Source organism: Linepithema humile, chromosome 1, assembly GCF_040581485.1.
Source record: "Linepithema humile isolate Giens D197 chromosome 1, Lhum_UNIL_v1.0, whole genome shotgun sequence".
Lineage (NCBI taxonomy): Eukaryota > Metazoa > Arthropoda > Insecta > Hymenoptera > Formicidae > Linepithema > Linepithema humile.
In genome coordinates this window covers 28,844,871-28,863,426 of record NC_090128.1, presented here as the reverse complement: position 1 = coordinate 28,863,426, position 18,556 = coordinate 28,844,871, and the positions used below count along the sequence as shown (strand labels likewise).

General features: G+C 36.0%; 2 protein-coding genes across 2 annotated transcripts in view; one reads left to right on the top strand and one right to left on the bottom strand.

Annotated features, from left to right (window-relative positions):
• The window catches only part of LOC105678722 (uncharacterized), a 187,340-nt gene extending 171,822 nt beyond the window's left edge, over positions 1-15,518 (bottom strand). Inside the window, exon 1 of the mRNA XM_067347347.1 lies at positions 14,863-15,518. Coding sequence (XP_067203448.1) covers positions 14,863-14,998 — 136 coding nt within the window. The 5' untranslated portion in view covers positions 14,999-15,518. The remainder of the gene's footprint in view (positions 1-14,862) is intronic.
• LOC105680066 (putative leucine-rich repeat-containing protein DDB_G0290503) overlaps positions 9,637-18,556 on the top strand; it is a 22,535-nt gene continuing 13,615 nt past the window's right edge. The window contains exon 1 of the mRNA XM_067347349.1: positions 9,637-9,937. Coding sequence (XP_067203450.1) covers positions 9,721-9,937 — 217 coding nt within the window. The 5' untranslated portion in view covers positions 9,637-9,720. The remainder of the gene's footprint in view (positions 9,938-18,556) is intronic.

Here is an 18,556-nt window from a genome sequence, read left to right as displayed (position 1 = left end):
TTCGCGGATGTTCGAGAAATCGTGAAGACGGCCGAGGAGGAGGGGACATCCTTATACATTAAACCGCGCTCGGCTTTGCCTCGTCGCGCCTTTCCTTCCACACTTTTATATGCAACTCTCGTAGCGGCGCATTGTGAGCTTCGGCTCGGTTATTCCTCCCCGGGGAGCAATATACCCACCTCGAAGGAAAATATACTTAGACGCTTTGTAATATTTCTTTCCCTGCCTGAGACGTATCTTTCGAGACACAGAGAGAAAGAGAGCCGCCTCTCGATTCCGCGCGTTATATCACCGCGAAACGGCTCGCGGAGCATTATATACGACCAATCTCACGGGTTGAAACCGGCGAGAAATGTCAAGTGGAAAATGAGCGAAATCACGTAACGAGCGAGAAACGCGAAATTCATCTACGCGAAACTTCATTTTCGTAGTTTTCCTCATATACTGCCGCCTTACTGTCTATCTCGGGAAGGAATTTCACGCAGAAGAAAGAATCTTAAATCAATTTTGTGTATTTATAACAATTCATTTGATTTCAATGAATATAATTTTGCGAAATTATTATCCAGAATTTATTACAACTTTGTGTAATATTTTTCCAAATATATATTCGCTGCATAAAAATAAAATAAAAAGTATTTGTATTTATAAACAGAAAAAATATGTACTACAAGATGTTAAGTACTGATTTTCATCCCTCGTAAGCTTTGCATCGTTTTACCTTGCACTCTGTCTTTCTTTATAAGGCTTTAAAATTCTGAATCGACTCTTCTTATTCCATCGACTGACTTCAACGAGAAATACCTCACTTTCTCCGCTTTTCTTTATGAATTTCTTTCTTCGACGCGTGATTCAATATGGAGAGAGCTTATTCGCTCTCCATGAACGCTTCGGTGTATGTACATACACTACTTCATTCGACTCTACAGTATTGTACATTTATTTTCCCTCGTCTTCAGACACCACGATGACATAACAGAACAATGTCTCCTGTTCCCCGTTTATCTCTTAGGCGAATTTCTTTTAATCCTCAAACAATTATCAACGAATTACATCTGTTCATTCATTCATATAATAATTAGTACTGTAATGTTTTGTGTCGGTGTACATTTGAACATTATAATACCTGCCTATTATATTTTATTATGCCAGTTGTGCCATTGCACACTATGCTGTCTTTCACTATAACTGAAAGTATCGTCATCCAATTATTGAGTTAATAATAATTAATTATAATAATAAACCGTGTAGAGAATGGAAAATTATTATCAGCGGATTAATTCTGTTAAACTGATTGTTCATTTACGCAATAATCATTGCGTGAATGCACTGCAGTCATTTACGTAATAATCGGCATTATGTGTAATAATAATAACCATAATAATGAACTGAAGATAGCAAGTACAATGAGAAAAATATAGAATAACGTTTTAAAAAAAATTTTTTTTTAAATAATAAAGAAAAGTTATTTTATTAGAATATATTTAATAACAATACAATTTACAGTATAAATATAACGCGGGCTTTTTTCTTGTTATAAGCAACACTCATTTGGCACTTTAACATCATTTTTGTGACGAAAACAAAGTTTAACAAATTTCGATAATAGGAATCGACGCGGTGAAAAAAACGTAGCAACGATTTACCAGGAAATTCCAATTTGAAGTAACTTTACCCCTTACGCGAAATCGATGTTTATCCCTTATCGACACTTTGAAAGGTCCCGGATAGACTGCAAACACCCTAAGTCAGCAGAGTACGCAGAGAGAGAGATGGGCAGAAGGAGAGAATAGGGATGGCATGAACAAAAGCTGGAGGCGAGAGTAGAGACGAAGCGGAGGATTCCGCAAAGAAGCGAGAATAATGGACGAACTGGCGAACTGCAACAAAATTCCAATTTGAAGAAAGTTTACTCTTCGCGCGCGTGGAGGAGGGAGCGCCGCCCGGTAGTTGCACTATTGTAAAATGTCCGGGTATAATGCTCAGCTCGTGCTATGAAAAGACCAGTTACAGCCGGATACGAGGGACCAACGTCGCAATTTGAAAACAACAATGAGAGACGAGCAGATACGGAGGAGGAAAACGAAAAAAAGAAGAGGTTGAAGAAGATGAATTATGTCATAATGCGATAAAAGCAAAACATGACATTTTCCGCTTCTCGAGACAAATATCGTAGGAATAAACTTTTACGACTCTTACTCGGTGAAAGGATTTAAAAATATCTCAAAAGTGCGCAGAGAGCTTTTCCCGTGAATTTCTGAGAAAACATAATTACTTGCTTCACGTTAAAAATAATAACGTTTCCTTCACTGACACAAATTAATGTTTACTTTTTAATTAAAAAGCATTACTTAAAACGCAATTATGCATGTAATTGGTTGTACATCCAAAATGTTGAGTATTTTCATTTTACGAATTATTCACCGATATTCTACACGGAATCTATCATTAATTTTCATCGCGATCGCCATATTAATTTGATCTCGCTATTCAGTCTTCACAGCCTGACATGCTCAACATGACGATGGCAGATATATCGTGACGCGAAAATAGGCTTCTCATAAACAACGCCATCGGCAACGAACGACCGAAATTCCGATAGAGCGCAACTTCAGCAACTTCAACTTCGGCGACGGGCGGATCGATGTCCGCTCGTTATCGACACTTTAAAACGCTCTGTGAAATATATACATGTATATATATACAGCCCAGTGCCGATCAATCTACGACGCCAGAAGGAGGTAAGGGTATAACATGTACGCCACGGGGGGTACGGGCGGCGTGAGGTGGCGCGGCGGTGGGGCGAGGGAGGGGGCAGAGGGGATGCGGCGGTGGAATGGACTTCGCGGAGAACGAGGATAATGGACGAAGCGGCGAACTGCGACGAAATTCCCAGGCAGTTCGGTGAAGTGCGGAGAAACCGACGAGTTCGAAACCCCGGGATGATATCCAAGGCCGGTTGGGTGTCCGGGTACGATTGATTCGTCGACGCCGATTGGCCGTCTCGGGGTTACCGATACCGAGGGCCCGTAATTGAGCCCGCCGTCCCCACAAAGAGGACAAGGCGGAGGAGACACCGGGGGAGAAACGACAGGTGAGAGACTGTGCCGCCGGCAATCAGCATCCCCGCAGCCTGCGTTCCCCCCCCCCCTTCCCACGAAACCATCCGGTAATTCTCTCGCGACGCTTCGATACGATGCCCAAAAGCCGCCGGCACGAAGTTACGGGCTCTTGCGGCTTCTATTCTACTCGCTCCTCCGTCCTCCTCCTTCCTTCTGACGAGACTTGCCGTATTGAGAAAACTCCCTCTCGAAGCAGTAGTTGTCTCTCAACCCTTTCCATCGATACGCAAGTAGGTCCCGCGGGAAGCTAATCTATATGGCCACTTTGTTACTAATTTGCTTCCGACGCCGCCGATCGACGCTTATTTATTGTAAAAGACTCATGTTAGCATTATAGAGACTACTTATATTCTTTTTAATCCTTGTCTTTGCAAATAAGACTTTTTTTGTTTAGATAAATGTTGAACAAATAGGATGTATACATTTTATATATTTCATATTAGGCGTGCAAAAGGAAACATTTTGACAAAAAGTTAAAGTTTGTTAAAATATATATACCTGCGTAAACTTGTATAACTTGCTAATATTGTCGTGTCAGAAATATGAACTTGTGCGAAGAGTTTCTTTTTAACAACAAAATTCACAGATTTACTATTACAAATAGAACAGACAAAGAACATTGATATTTTATAAGATGTCACACGCGCCACACCATTGCAGATTGACTATCGCTCGATTAGTAAACGCGTCTCATGAAGAGTCCCACTTGGCCAGTCGCACATACACGTTCCATGGGAATTAAGTAGAATTCTGCCAAGCTCACCGAGGAGGTATCCCCCTCACGCTGGTGGATGTGCGCTGTGCGCCGATTGTCCCGAGGGATAAGTGAATGGGAAAAGAGCGAGTCTCCATTCCGGCAGCGAAGTTTCTTGCCGAAGGAGTTTAGCAAGAAATCAAGCCGCCAGACAGTGACAAGGGAAAGGGTTGCTGGTTCTTGGGAGCATGGGGGATGAGAATAAGGTTCGAAGGGGCGGACGCGAGCGCAAGAAGCATGAGAGTACGACTGCACCGCTGGTGGGTTGTGCAACGCGAAAGAGAAATCGTCTGCACTCGAGAAACCGACATGAGGAACTTTATCGCCGGAAATGTCTCGGAAACGATCTTTGAAATTTCGATCGATAAGCGTATTAAACGGCGAACGAAAGGAACGGGAGATCTTACGTAAGCGATCTTAAGTAATCGATTTTGGTAGCAGATTAATAACTTGTGATAAGCTTCTAGATTACAATTACTCTTAAAACGATATATATTATTGTAATTAATTATTCTAATTTTATCGTCACAAAATGGTTGCATTCAGGAAACAGAGCGCTCAGTAAACTGTCAGTAATTATTATTTGCGATTGGAGTATTCTATCAGATCTTTCATATATCTAATGGTACACTCCAATCACAAATAATAATTACTGATCGCTCTTTGAGCGCTTTGTTTCGTTGAACGCAACCATTAACAATATTTGATAATAAAACTTTTTAAATTTCCTCTTTTTTTTTATAAATATATATAATTATACTTTTTGCACGTACATATATATATATATATATATATATATAAATCTGTAATGATTATAGTTTACTGATAAATTAATTAATTATGATTTAATATTATTTTGAAAATAATCATGATTGCGGTCATAATTGTTTTTCGATAACAATCAAACAACGTTTTGAATCAATAAATTTAACTGAATTACAATTATTTTTAGTAGAATATATTTTTATAATATAATTAATTTGATTTGATTGTTATGGAAAAACAATTGTCTGTGAACATGATTATTTTCGAAATATTAAATCATAATTAATTAATTTATTCAGTAAACTATATTCATTACAGATTTATATATGTTTATATACACGCAAAAAGTATAATTTTATATATATTTATTTATAAAAAAAAGGAAACTTAAAAAGTTTTATTATATTTATATTTATTTAATTAAATAATGCAAAAATCCCTTAGAAATTGAAACTTAATACACAGGTGGTTACAATTATACAGAACACATACCTTTTATGGTCGATCGATCAAGCGCCCGCGAGTAACCGATTGATTTATTACTTAAATAGTAACACGTGCGAGTGTATTGACAGTTCAGCGTGCTGTCAATAGCGACTGCTATCACAATTAATTGAGCAATGTCAATGTTAATCGAGTGAAATATATGCGGTTCAGTGATTAAGCTAGTCCGCATATTGAGCGTCCGCAACTATAAGCATCATAATTGTGCGCTGATTTGACATTATTATTATAAATTGCTTTAGATATATACACATAAAACATTATAGGGAGTAACTCTTTGTATAAAATCTATACGAAAACACAACCATAAAAAGTGCATGTTTTTGCATATTAGAAAAGTTGAGAAAGCAATAACACTGTAAGAATAAAAACAAAAAAATTAATGACAAATACAAGAGATAAAAAACACATACAAATAATTTTTTACTAATGATAAGTCAAATGATTTCAAATATATTAACCAATGAAAATATATATAATGGATAGATATAATTCATTCAGCAGAAAAAAGTGAAAGGGATGATGGAAAGAAAGCGCGGAGAGCGAAAAGTGGTTGTTGCCAATATCCTAAGTACCTTATCGGCGAATGGAAAATGAATCCACCGACATTCCACGGGCGACAACGTATGGGCCCTGCTGTCATAAATCTAGCCCTTCCGGCTCGTAACGGAAAGTAATATCGAAGTTCGTGTCGCCCTATTCCTGTGCACGACCAGTTTCGTCCCTCCCTTTTCCCGCGGCACCTTCGATCCGGCATCTCAACCCGCCCTCTCGTCTCGTTGCATCACCCTTTTTCCGTATGATACGCGATATATCGGCGCGAAAATGGCGCCCAAAGCACCGCAAATTTATTTATGCGGGCGATCCGGCGCGTCTCGGATGCAGGCGCGTCGCATTTCACGTCGCAATATATGAGCGACACGAGAGCGCGTTTAGTCGAAAAATCTGCTGGGTGCAGTTAGAGAAAATAATGAAAAGCGTAAAAAATATGGCAAAAAAAAATAAAATTAAATTAACGAGTATAATAAAGACTTTAAAATGTTGTTTCTTTCTTAATATATTATTTTAAAATTTAATTTTTGCTAAATAAAATACGACTATTAATAAAGAAGAAAGAAAGATTGTAAAGTTAAATGGTAAAAAGTAATAAGAAATATCTAATAAGAAAGTTTAGGATTAATTACGCAGTGATTAAATGAAAAGTTATTTATATAATTTTAAATGTCTCATAAATTCTAAATGTTTGTTGATATCATATAACTCTATGTAGAAATGATGGACTGCGCCAATCTATCACCGGTCAAAGCTATTTATCCAAAGCTTGACCACGTCGGCTTAAAGTGTAAGTCCGGCTTAAACGCTCAAGAGCAGCTTTCTAATCGCGTTTCAATCTCCGACTTAAGTCTCGAGTTTGGTTCGAAAACACAAGATCAGCGATGATTTCTCTTAAGCTGCTTTTCGGTTGTCGGTAGGCGAGAAATGCGAATGCAAATATCACGCGTTAATTAAAGGCACCTGGCGGATATAATGCGCGTGCGTATGTGTGTGTGTGTGTTTGTGTTTGTGTTGTGTTTGTATACGATATCGTTTAAGATATAAAATTATCATCACGCAGTAAACGCGACACTCGGTCCGCCCGAGGTAATAAATGTTCCTGCGCTAAGCTCAGCAAGTAATTACAGTGTACTTCCTGCTCCGCAGTGATATACCTATGCTAATACAGTGCGGTGGCAATTAAAGAGCCATTCCAGCGAGAGCATCCATTAAAATTGTACGAGATACTTGGCTTTTAGGTAAATTGTATTGGGCGTCTTGAAAGACATTTACAGTTTATAGCTTAATATTATCAACACGCTAATAATTAAATTCCAAGTCGCCTATATGAAGTTAGCCCCCCATTTTTCGATTTTGAATATTTTTTTAGTTGTTCCAGGTTGTTCTACGTTTGTTCTATATTGTTCCAAAGTTATGAACAAAAAAATCGAAAAACATGACGGGAAAAGCAAAAAAACGATTTATTTTTGTGGCCACCCATTTTTTTTTAAATTCAAATTTTTTTGCTGTTCTGGATTGTTCTAATTGTTCTAAACATTGTTCTAAAATATTAATCCCCCTAAAAAAGAATTTAAAAAGATATAGCAAAAAATAGCATTAAGCGTCCAAATAGTATTTTTACATTTATCGCTATTATTATATTATGTTTTGACACCAAATTACATATTTAAGCTAAAAACGAATAGAACAACCCAGAACAACTCTCAGTTTCACCAGAACAAACATATAAAAGGCACTTTACTCTTGAAGGTAGAGAATTATTTTGTCTTTTTCGACCGATAATGTTACATCAGCGACACTAAAACCTAGAACAATGAGAAATAGACACAGAACAATCCGGAACAACTCTCAGTTTTGTCAGAACAAACGTTTAAAGAGCACTTTACTCTTGAAGGTAGAGAATTATTTTGTCTTTTTCGACCGATAATGTTACATCAGCGACACTAAAACCTAGAACAATGAGAAATAGACACAGAACAATCCGGAACAACTCTCAGTTTTGTCAGAACAAACGTTTAAAGAGCACTTTACTCTTTAAAGTAGAGAATTATTTTGTCTTTTTCGACCGATAATGTTACATCAGCGACACTAAAACCTAGAACAATGAGAAATAGACACAGAACAATCCGGAACAACTCTCGGTTTTGTCAAAACAAACGTATAAGGAGCACTTTACTCTTATATTTAAAAAAATAAAAAAATTCAAAAAAAAACACTAATCGACACTAATCGCTGATGTAACATTATCGGTCGAAAAAGACAAAATAATTCTCTACCTTCAAGAGTAAAGTGCTCTTTAAACGTTTGTTCTGACAAAACTGAGAGTTGTTCCGGATTGTTCTGTGTCTATTTCTCATTGTTCCAGGTTTTAGTGTCGCTGGTGTAACATTATCGGTCGAAAAAGACAAAATAATTCTCTACCTTCAAGAGTAAAGTGCTCTTTAAACGTTTGTTCTGACAAAACTGAGAGTTGTTCCGGATTGTTCTGTGTCTATTTCTCATTGTTCCAGGTTTTAGTGTCGCTGGTGTAACATTATCGGTCGAAAAAGACAAAATAATTCTCTACCTTCAAGAGTAAAGTGCTCTTTAAACGTTTGTTCTGACAAAACTGAGAGTTGTTCCGGATTGTTCTGTGTCTATTTCTCATTGTTCCAGGTTTTAGTGTCGCTGGTGTAACATTATCGGTCGAAAAAGACAAAATAATTCTCTACCTTCAAGAGTAAAGTGCCTTTTATATGTTTGTTCTGGTGAAACTGAGAGTTGTTCTGGGTTGTTCTATTCGTTTTTAGCTTAAATATGTAATTTGGTGTCAAAACATAATATAATAATAGCGATAAATGTAAAAATACTATTTGGACGCTTAATGCTATTTTTTGCTATATCTTTTTAAATTCTTTTTTAGGGGGATTAATATTTTAGAACAATGTTTAGAACAATTAGAACAATCCAGAACAGCAAAAAAATTTGAATTTAAAAAAAAATGGGTGGCCACAAAAATAAATCGTTTTTTTGCTTTTCCCGTCATGTTTTTCGATTTTTTTGTTCATAACTTTGGAACAATATAGAACAAACGTAGAACAACCTGGAACAACTAAAAAAATATTCAAAATCGAAAAATGGGGGGCTAACTTCATATAGGCTTCCAAGTCTGATGATTAATTCATTCAGTGATCTTAAACGTACTGTGTTTTCGAAATTATTTTCAAGAAATGATATTAAATATATTTTTTGTAAATTAAAAAATTTCAGAATATCTTATAATACTTTATAATACTTATTGGGATAAAGTTCCGAAAGAATCAACCCTCCAATTTTGCTGTCGATTGGTACACTACTGTATGTTGGTGCGCTGATTACGAATATGATCATGAAAATTGCCGACAAGGTCATTTTCAAAGTCAAAACTACTTTTAAAAAGTCAAAAATTATTGTTTCTTTTAACATTATCTTGATAAATATTGATGTAACAAAGAAATGTTTTAAATAAAAGTTGTAACTCTTGAAAAAATACATCATTTATGTTGTATAGATATTTTGCATAGAACCAACTTTTATTTGAAACATTTTCTTTGTTACATCAATATTTATCAAAATAATATTAAAAAAAGCGATAATTTTTTAGTTTTTTTTAGTTTTGACCGTGAAAATGACCTTGTCGGTAATTTTCATTATCATATTCGTAATCAGCGCACCAAAATACAGTAGTATACCAAACGACAGCAAAATTGGAGGGTTGACTTTTTCGGAACTCTACCCTTATATTGTTACGTCATATTTTAAAGGAAAAGAAATTAAATATTCGCTTAAACAGATATATGTATATTTATCGCGTTGTATAAACCTTAAAGAATCACCTTTCGGAACATCTTCAGCACGTATCGCATCGTAATAGTTTCAACCTAATTTTATCGAGTTTGCTAGATTTGTGTTCGGGCGCGAGAAACAACGCGACGAACGGTAAAAAGTCGTCGCACGTTCCTGCCACTCGAGAAAACACGGATTCAGAGATAGACAGGATGGATGCAAGACACGAGCAGTGGACCCTTGAAAGCCCGCTGCAAATATAGAGCAAGTGTACTTCGATCCGAAAGAAAGACCGGGGAGACACTCGAGTACGCGACCCTATCTAACAGCGAGGATCTATATACAGAAGACAAAATCGATGCCGCACGAGAGACGCGCTGTACTGCGTCAAATTTTGCAGCAGCTAACAAGCACGAAAAAGAATATATCCCAGGTAGAATTTTATTAACTGCTCATTTAATCGGAAAATTAAACGCTTAAAATTGCCATCAGAAGTGTAAACCAAATTTAAAAATCAATTCTATGTATCACAACTTCTAAAAAATGTGTTTATACATCTATTTAAAAGTCTGTTTATCTCCAATTGAATAATATATAAAACTGTTTAAGATTGAAAGTAACGAAAGAAAAACATTTCGCTATATACAAAATGTATATGAAGCCGAGTGAGTCATTTATCATAATACCAAATAGAAATATACAGTATACTTTCAGAATACAAAATGATATATAATGGTTGATCCGATAGGTATATATGTAGTATTCTAAATTATAACACGCACAAAAAATATTTTGAAACAATGCAAGAGAAGCTATTCCCTTGAAACTATCCATGATGAAAAATAAAATCGATACCGGCAGCGCTGGCAATGGATGGAAAATTTGCCTACGAAGGGCAACACTCGCATCGAAATGCTGTTATATATTTTACAATATATTCGGAATATATGGATTTTTAGTATGCGAGAACAATATTCCGGAAAAAAAAATGGCGCATACAAAGCGAGCTCACAAATATGAAGTTTTCGCATCTACATCACATATTGTGTCAAACAACGAAACAAAATCACCGTCATAAACGAAAATATTGTTAGTTGGTCCCATTTCGCAAAATACGATCTGACGGTTTTCTACGCTTTATTAATTCGACTTGTTATGGTGAGAATTGCGGCCTTTTTATTTTTTTATATTTGAAAAAAAATATCGTTAACGTACAAAAAATGGGGAAAGGTCAGATATACATTTTGGTTGTATATCCATGGAATTCATTCAGCACAGATTTTTATAAATACACTAATCGCGAGAAACAAGAGCATATGCTATACACTTGGATCATTCTCATCAGTCTGTGAATCGATCAATCATTGCGACCATTGCGCCGAATTGTCGCGCGCTGCCTGAGCTAATTCGATTGTCGCAATTAGCTTCGTTTATCGGCTGGTGTCGCGATCGTTCTCGTTCCGTATATTCAGGCGTGGATGTAATCCCGGCCGCTGTCGCCGATGCAAACAATTAACGTTGTTCCGATAACTTCGACGTGATTACCGCAATTTTCGCATACCGATACTTCGTCAGGATGCCCCGCGGCATTACAATAATATCATCGCAAAAATACGCGCCAAAGCACGGCAAAAGTATCGATTTCAATGTTATGCAATAAAAACGCATCAAACAGTTCAAATCACGTATATTATAATTTCACAAGAACATCAAATTCCAATTTTATAACATCAAAGTTGAACGCGTATTAAATTATACGAATAGCTGTAAAAGAAACAAAACTGGAGCAGAAAGGGGATTAATAAATTCGTCGTTTTAATATGCGATAAGCTTAAAAGATTGCTCAACGCCTAATAGCGCGACAATCCGATCACTAGCATGCAACGCTTTCGTGATAGTGCTTGTACTTTCAAAAATCGGTATATTAGATCAGTATACAAGGTTATCACTAATTGCAAATACAGTTATATTATGTAATATACATATATAAACATACATGCGCGCGCACGCACGCACGCACACACATATGTATTTTAACGTGATATTGCACAATATACATTATTTCAACTAACAAATAAATTATCTTGCATCAAAATATGACGGCCTAAAAAACGTCTAGCGCGTGATAGAGCGCGGTTCACACATTGTCAACCTCCTACATATACATATTACTAATAATAGGATTGAAATTAATATTAATAACATTGCTAGATTTTGTATAAAATTAAAATGTTTATATCAATTTTTCCTCAGTTGTATTTATGAATGTTTAAGACTTATCAATATATATCGATTTTAATATCGATACCATCAAGAAAAATAGACGTGAAATATTTCTCTCTTGTATACAAGATGAATATTTTTATGCCATATTAAAACACATATAACTACACGTAAAATTTAAAATCATATTGCATTTTAATGGATATTTTAATGGTATTTTTAATAGTAGAGCATAATAATCAAATTTTGTAGAATGTATAAAATTTTTACTTTTGGTTGGCGCAATATCATTTTGTTTAAATTTGGCGAAAACAGATTAAGCTATTTTTAATTTCTCAAATTTGTAGTGATATAATAACATATTTGTCAAAGCTTTTATAATAAAATATTTATCAAAACTTTTATGTGCACCGCTTTTTTTACAAGCGCATTAACTTGGCGCCTTTTTATCGTTTTTCAGATAAAATTATTTTTTAATATATCAATCACTATAAATTTAAAACATTCGTAATATATAAGCAAAGAAATAGTAATAATATCGGAGATAATGGAAAGGATCTTTTATTACTTTTTTATTACTTCATGAACGAGCGAACGAGGATGGCAATTTTCGCGAAGGATTTCACATAACGCAAAGGCATTGTGCGAACCATGAAATGCGTAAAGTGAAGTGTAGTGGTAGAGAAAAGAGGAGTGGTTTATTATGTCTCGGATAGAGAGACAGGCATCCCTTGCGACGGGAAACGGAAATTAACAAAAACAACCTCTTCTAGAAGAGGTGAAACGATAAAGAGCAATAAGAACATCCGAGGATCGATTATTAACAAAAACGAAGAACTGATCCGAGAATATATACGAATAACGTGTGTAAAAAAGTTCCTCACATTAATACTTAATAACTGATAAAAGTAATTGAAAATTCTAGTAAAAATTCTAGTAAAAATATAGTTTTGCATTAAATATTACCATCTCTCGAATTTCTCACGCACAATAAAATTCAACGTAAATAAATTAACAAAAATGCTAATTTGACTTATGCGTGGAAACTTTTACGCAGCCTTAATTCCTTAAACTCCATCGAAAAACGAAATTATTCTCGAAAATCGCAAGGTATATAATAAAATTTTCAGTGAGCTGGTTTCGCACCATAGCCATGTGGTAGCGAGAGTGACATTATGCAGAATCACGCATACCACCTGCTTTGTAAGCGGACGAGGATGGACGGTGGTTAATAGCAAAAATGCGATTCATGTGCTATATTAACGAGCGTGTCTAACGGAGGTTAACGACATACTGTTCCCTTTAATCCGGATTCGCAGGCCGCGAAGCGAGCCTTTGCACTCACGAAGTTCAGATAACGAGGCAATTTCATCAAAAAGAGAGGATTTTACGTGCGCCGTCGATTATACCGCTTCGATTAAAGTTGGGGTTAATTTAACTTTTTTCCTGCGACCCCGGATCGAGTATTCTTAAGTTTCTCATTCAGACTTCAGTAGACGATAAACGTACGTTTAATCACTATGGTTTATTTCCCGAGGACTTAATAGGCGATCTACGATGGATTTAAAAAGCGAGAGACGACGTAAGCTGCTTATGAAGTGGAATTTATTATTAATAAATTATTAAAAATGAATCATATTTTGATTACTGTAAAGAATATTGTAATATTTCTTTTCTTGCAAAAATAACGTGATTACACCGCTACGAAGAAAGAAAAGTAAAAAATTGTTTTATTCTTTAAGATGGAGATATTGCATACTCCATTGCATTTTTATGAGGTTTTTAATATCCGTAACTATTTATAATATTTATAGACTTTATAAATCTTTATAACCAATATCTAATATCTATTAATATTATAGATATTATTTATAGATTTATAAAGTTATAAAATCAGAGAAAATTGTAATCTATTTTTTAACTAAAATAAGCGGAAGATTATGTTTTCTACAATTTATTTCCATTTTTAATCCTGAATGGAAATTCAGGATTAAATCACTTTTAATCAGACTCTAACTAGTCATTGAAACTTATCTCAATTTGTAGATAGATCAATTCTCCAATGCATACCTAATTTAATTTTTGCGCGATAATATCTGGAAAATTATTTATTACTGAGAAATTATTACTCTTCTGTCAAAAGTGGAATAATTGCAGCTTTCTAATGCAATTTGTGCTATATTGATATGGTTTTCCTGCACGAGAATATCGATATATCGAAAGTATTGAGTGGTGATTTCGATCGGGGACTAAGGCCGACGAAACCACCGCGTTCATCTTTTTAGTTGATTGCGAGCGCACGCGTTTGCGCAAGAAGAGGGGAAAGGGAAACAGGCGAGTACGCAGCGTAGTAAACATACTACACGCGTACTACGCGCGTACTACCACTCGTATTATGAATGAGATGCGCGCCAAAAACTCAAAAGATCTTTAACTCGTCGCAAAATCGACATGCGAGCGTGAAATTAACTTATTCCTGTAAACAATTTGCGCAGCACGCACCTTCGTTTGTTATGTGTGCTCTTATTATAACACACATATTACACTTAATACACTTAGATAGAAAAATATTTCATTATATCTAAGTAAATAAGTTAATACATAAAATAAATAGAAAATATCGCGCGCGAAAATTTTATTTGTAAGCATTCCGAATGGTTTCGACGCAAAAGATGATCTGTTATTTCCATTAACACACACGTAATTCTCTAAAATATGAATTATTACACTTTGATTGTGTTAGCTACATATCGAAAGTAAATAAAATATATTCAATAAATTTTTCGCTGCAAAAGTAATACGCGTATGTTCTTCAAAAATAGAATATTTTAAAACATACGATATAAATGGAGTGAATTTATTTCGATATATATATCACTTATATATTTGAAATTTATAAGACAGACATAGACACAGACATTTATAAGACATTTAATCAGTATTCAGCTTAACCTTGTGCGATAAATCTTCTACAAACCGCAAATTAATGCGAACCGATTCGCATCACGTTTAAAGCGCCGGTCTACCACGTGACAACCGTACGAAACTATCGAATCGCGCGATTCGTCGCGCCGAGCACGCGGAACATTCCGCAAACATTCCCCTTATTGAACAAATATCTTTAACGTTACTTACATTTCTTGCTCTTCTCGCCGACGGCGGTGCTCGAAAATAGTCCGAGGGCGGCGACGATCAGCAGAAGGACGCGTGTCTTCCTCCGCCGCGGCGGTCCGATGACCGCGGCGACCGTGCCCCAGGACATCGCCGACATGTCCAGCCGCGCGCGTCTCAGCGCATCTCACCACTCGCGGCTACCGGCTTCCTTCGCGTACTCACCGCCGCACCCGCGCCGCCGTGATACATAATCTCTCCGTGAACCGTTGACGCGACGCAGCGCGACGGAGACTCGCGCGCGTTCGATCCACTCGCCCGCACTCCCGCACGTCGCCGAAACAGCACTGCTAGCGGTTAAAATGCAATATTGTTGCTATATTACTTTCGAGCCCGGGAAACCGATTGGACACACCGATCGCGACGACAGGTCGTGGACAATGGAGAACTAGCTGCGAATAATACTTTTCCCGCGGATGCACGTACGCAATTGGCATTCGCCCGATGCTCGATGCGCCTTAATAACACTCGACCACGCACGACCCAGCACTTCGATTACAAAGATAATGACGAGAGGACGATGACAGCGACGACGACGACGACGACGGCGACGACCGCCGACCGTCGTTCACGATATTCGCGCACTATCGTCGCGCCGCTATCGATCCGCCGCCACCACCAAACGAACAAATACGCACCACCACCCGTGCCGACACCGAACAACTACTCCCATCGGCGTACCGCCATCTTGCCGCGCATGCGCTGTTTTTGTTCGAATTTCGGTACTGGAATACGAATTTTTCAAGTAAGTAAACGAAAATGCAGAAGTTGTTCGATCGGAATGTTTCGTCTCCGAATGCTTGTATAAAAGAAAAGATAGAAACTGATACATATATATGTAGCGAGATTAATGAACTCTTAGGTCCCTCTATTTCGCGGGGTGTGACATGTCCTCGCTTTCCTCTTCGCTCGACAAGAACGTGACTTCCATGCAAATAATTTACTCAAAACTAACATACGCTTGAATTCTGAATGTTTCCTAATCTCTTTGCATGCAGCAAAGAGATGTTTAAATTTTGTATTACTATATATTTTTTCTTTTTTAATTGTTGGTGGAAATGTTGATCTATTTATATATGTATATCGTTGGTTGAAATGTTATGAGAGAGAGAAGAACGTAAAATATGCAGCGCTGCAATGTTGGCACAACGGAAAAATGTAGAGCCATCGATCATCAAGTAGAATGTACGAGGAATTTCTCGTTCCCGGCGTTCCAATTGCTATTGGAATTGAGAGGTTTTGCATAAGTGTGACAAATAACATAAACCACTCAGAGAAACGGATAGTTCACATGCTATGCAGATGTCGCGCGATAATTAAACAACAAGCGCCAATCTATTCTTTCAATAACCTGCATTTTAACGTAATTTTGTGCAGTGTGATTTTAAATCGTTGCAAAATTAAAATATCATTTTTAGAATTTTGATGTAGTTGATACATACATCTCTCTCGCTGTTCTCAGAAAAGTTTTAAAATTTTATTTGATACGTTTCAAAATAATTCTGACAATTACATGTTAAAAATGGGATTCTGAAGAAATAAAAGTAATTATATTATATTTATATTGTAGTTCATGTAAAAATTGCTAATGAACATCCTTTTTATTTTAATGAGAATCATAATTCAATCATAATTTTTTAAAAATATTTTAAAATTAAGTTAATTAAAATTCTGAAATCAGAAAATGCTAAATTTTTGAAAAAAAATTGTACGTGTTATGGAAACTTGGAAAAAATTCATCTAAAAATTGAAAAATCGCCAGAAATTTTTAGTTTGTTATAATTTTTATTTTTTTTATATATATATTTTACACGATTATGTTATAAAAATTGATTTTTATTATAACATACTGGCTATTGAAACTACATACATTTATATAACGTTGCATTGCAAGTAACTATGTATTATATACAATAGCCCTGGTAGAAATTCACCCTGGGCCCGATTAACCCGCCATGTCGCCAACTCGGGCGTGATATTGGCTAATTAGTCGGGGCCACACACGAAAGTAAATAAATTTTAATTTTAATTTAATTTAATTTAATTAATTTGCAATCAATGTGGGTAACATAGAGGAAACTTTGATAAATTTGGGAGCAAAGACTGGCCGACACTATGTACATATAAAACATAGCGCCAGATAAAACACCACTCTGGGCCATATCTAAAGTCCCTCTAATTTTCTTAGATAGGCTATGCCTTGATAAACAAGTAAGGCCCACACTTTTTTTCCTAGCAGCAAAGATTGGCGAACGCTACAAATTAAACATAGCGTCAGACCAAATTCTGAGCCATACCATAGCCCTTCTAAACTTTCTTAGTTAGACTATTTCTTGGCTAACAAGTGAGGTATTTACTACACAGGTGTTTACCACACTTCTGTCTTGACGTTAAACTGGCAGTTTCTACCAGGGAGGCTATCAACAAAATTATCAAGAAGAATAATTGACAAGAGTAATCTTAGAGATTATCAAACAGTGGTTGATGTTATTATCTAACAACATTGATGTAATTTCAATTCTTCGTGTAATTCAATTATTTGCTCTTTCTTGTTTTCTGTCTTAACTGCAAAATGCGCACCTGCAGTTTCTCGTATGATGATGTGTGAATCATAACTGATCTAATTCGCTTTATCTTTGTAGAAATAATCAATCTTCCTATTTGATAAAGCAAGGTCAATTGAGATTACAAGGTAAGCTGTATAACGGGTGATGAAATAATTCATCAATTTTTGGATATTAATATCAATTTACACAAATATTGTAAAATTAATTTGACAACCGCTATTATGAATTTCCAGTTAATATTTAATAAATAATGGACTATATTTATTGTGTCCGTCGTCCTGTCTCATGTATCGAGAAATATAAAATATAAATATTAATTCGACGTTCAGAAATAACCACGGATCTAGATATTCATGTCAATTTTATTTCATTAACGCTCCATAAGTATAAATTGTAAATAAATTTTTAATATTCTTCTAATCTTGTTTTAAATTATTTAAGAAAATTTCAGAAACTAATATAAAGCAAAATTGCGTACGTTTTTATGTAACGTTTCACTTTTTGTAATGTATGTATAAACAGGCATCTTTGTTTAAACATGTGAATTTTTTTATAATTTAAAGCCATTGTTCTAAAAGTTTTCAATACATTATTTTACAACACATATCTTGATAATTCAAGTTAAAGTCAGTCAATTCAAAACATAGACTTGATAATCATGTTTGATCTCAACCGCGGAGGCATGCACGCGCATCCGTTACACCTGATAGCGAATGCAGCGCAGTGTACGACCGTGTCGATAACGTTATCGCTGATGCATGATCATTTTTCTCCCTCGATCAAGGCCTGTCGACGTCATTCTGATGAATATTCGTCCTGAAATGCGCTCGAAAATCCATCCCTTTTGCCGGTCACTCGCTCTCGCGCCGGCTGAACTTTGACCGTAAAAATCCTCTGGAAAAAACGAAAATCAGCATGGAGTCTCGAATACCGAGGCGCACATGTCTATAGATTAGTACCCCTTTAATCGTACCCCTAGACCACATGCTGACTGTTCAGAAAACAGATTATTTTACGAGACAATCTGCTTCGCGACGTACTTCGACGTGCCGCGGCGATAGCGCATTGTAGCGGTGCACTATCGATATCAG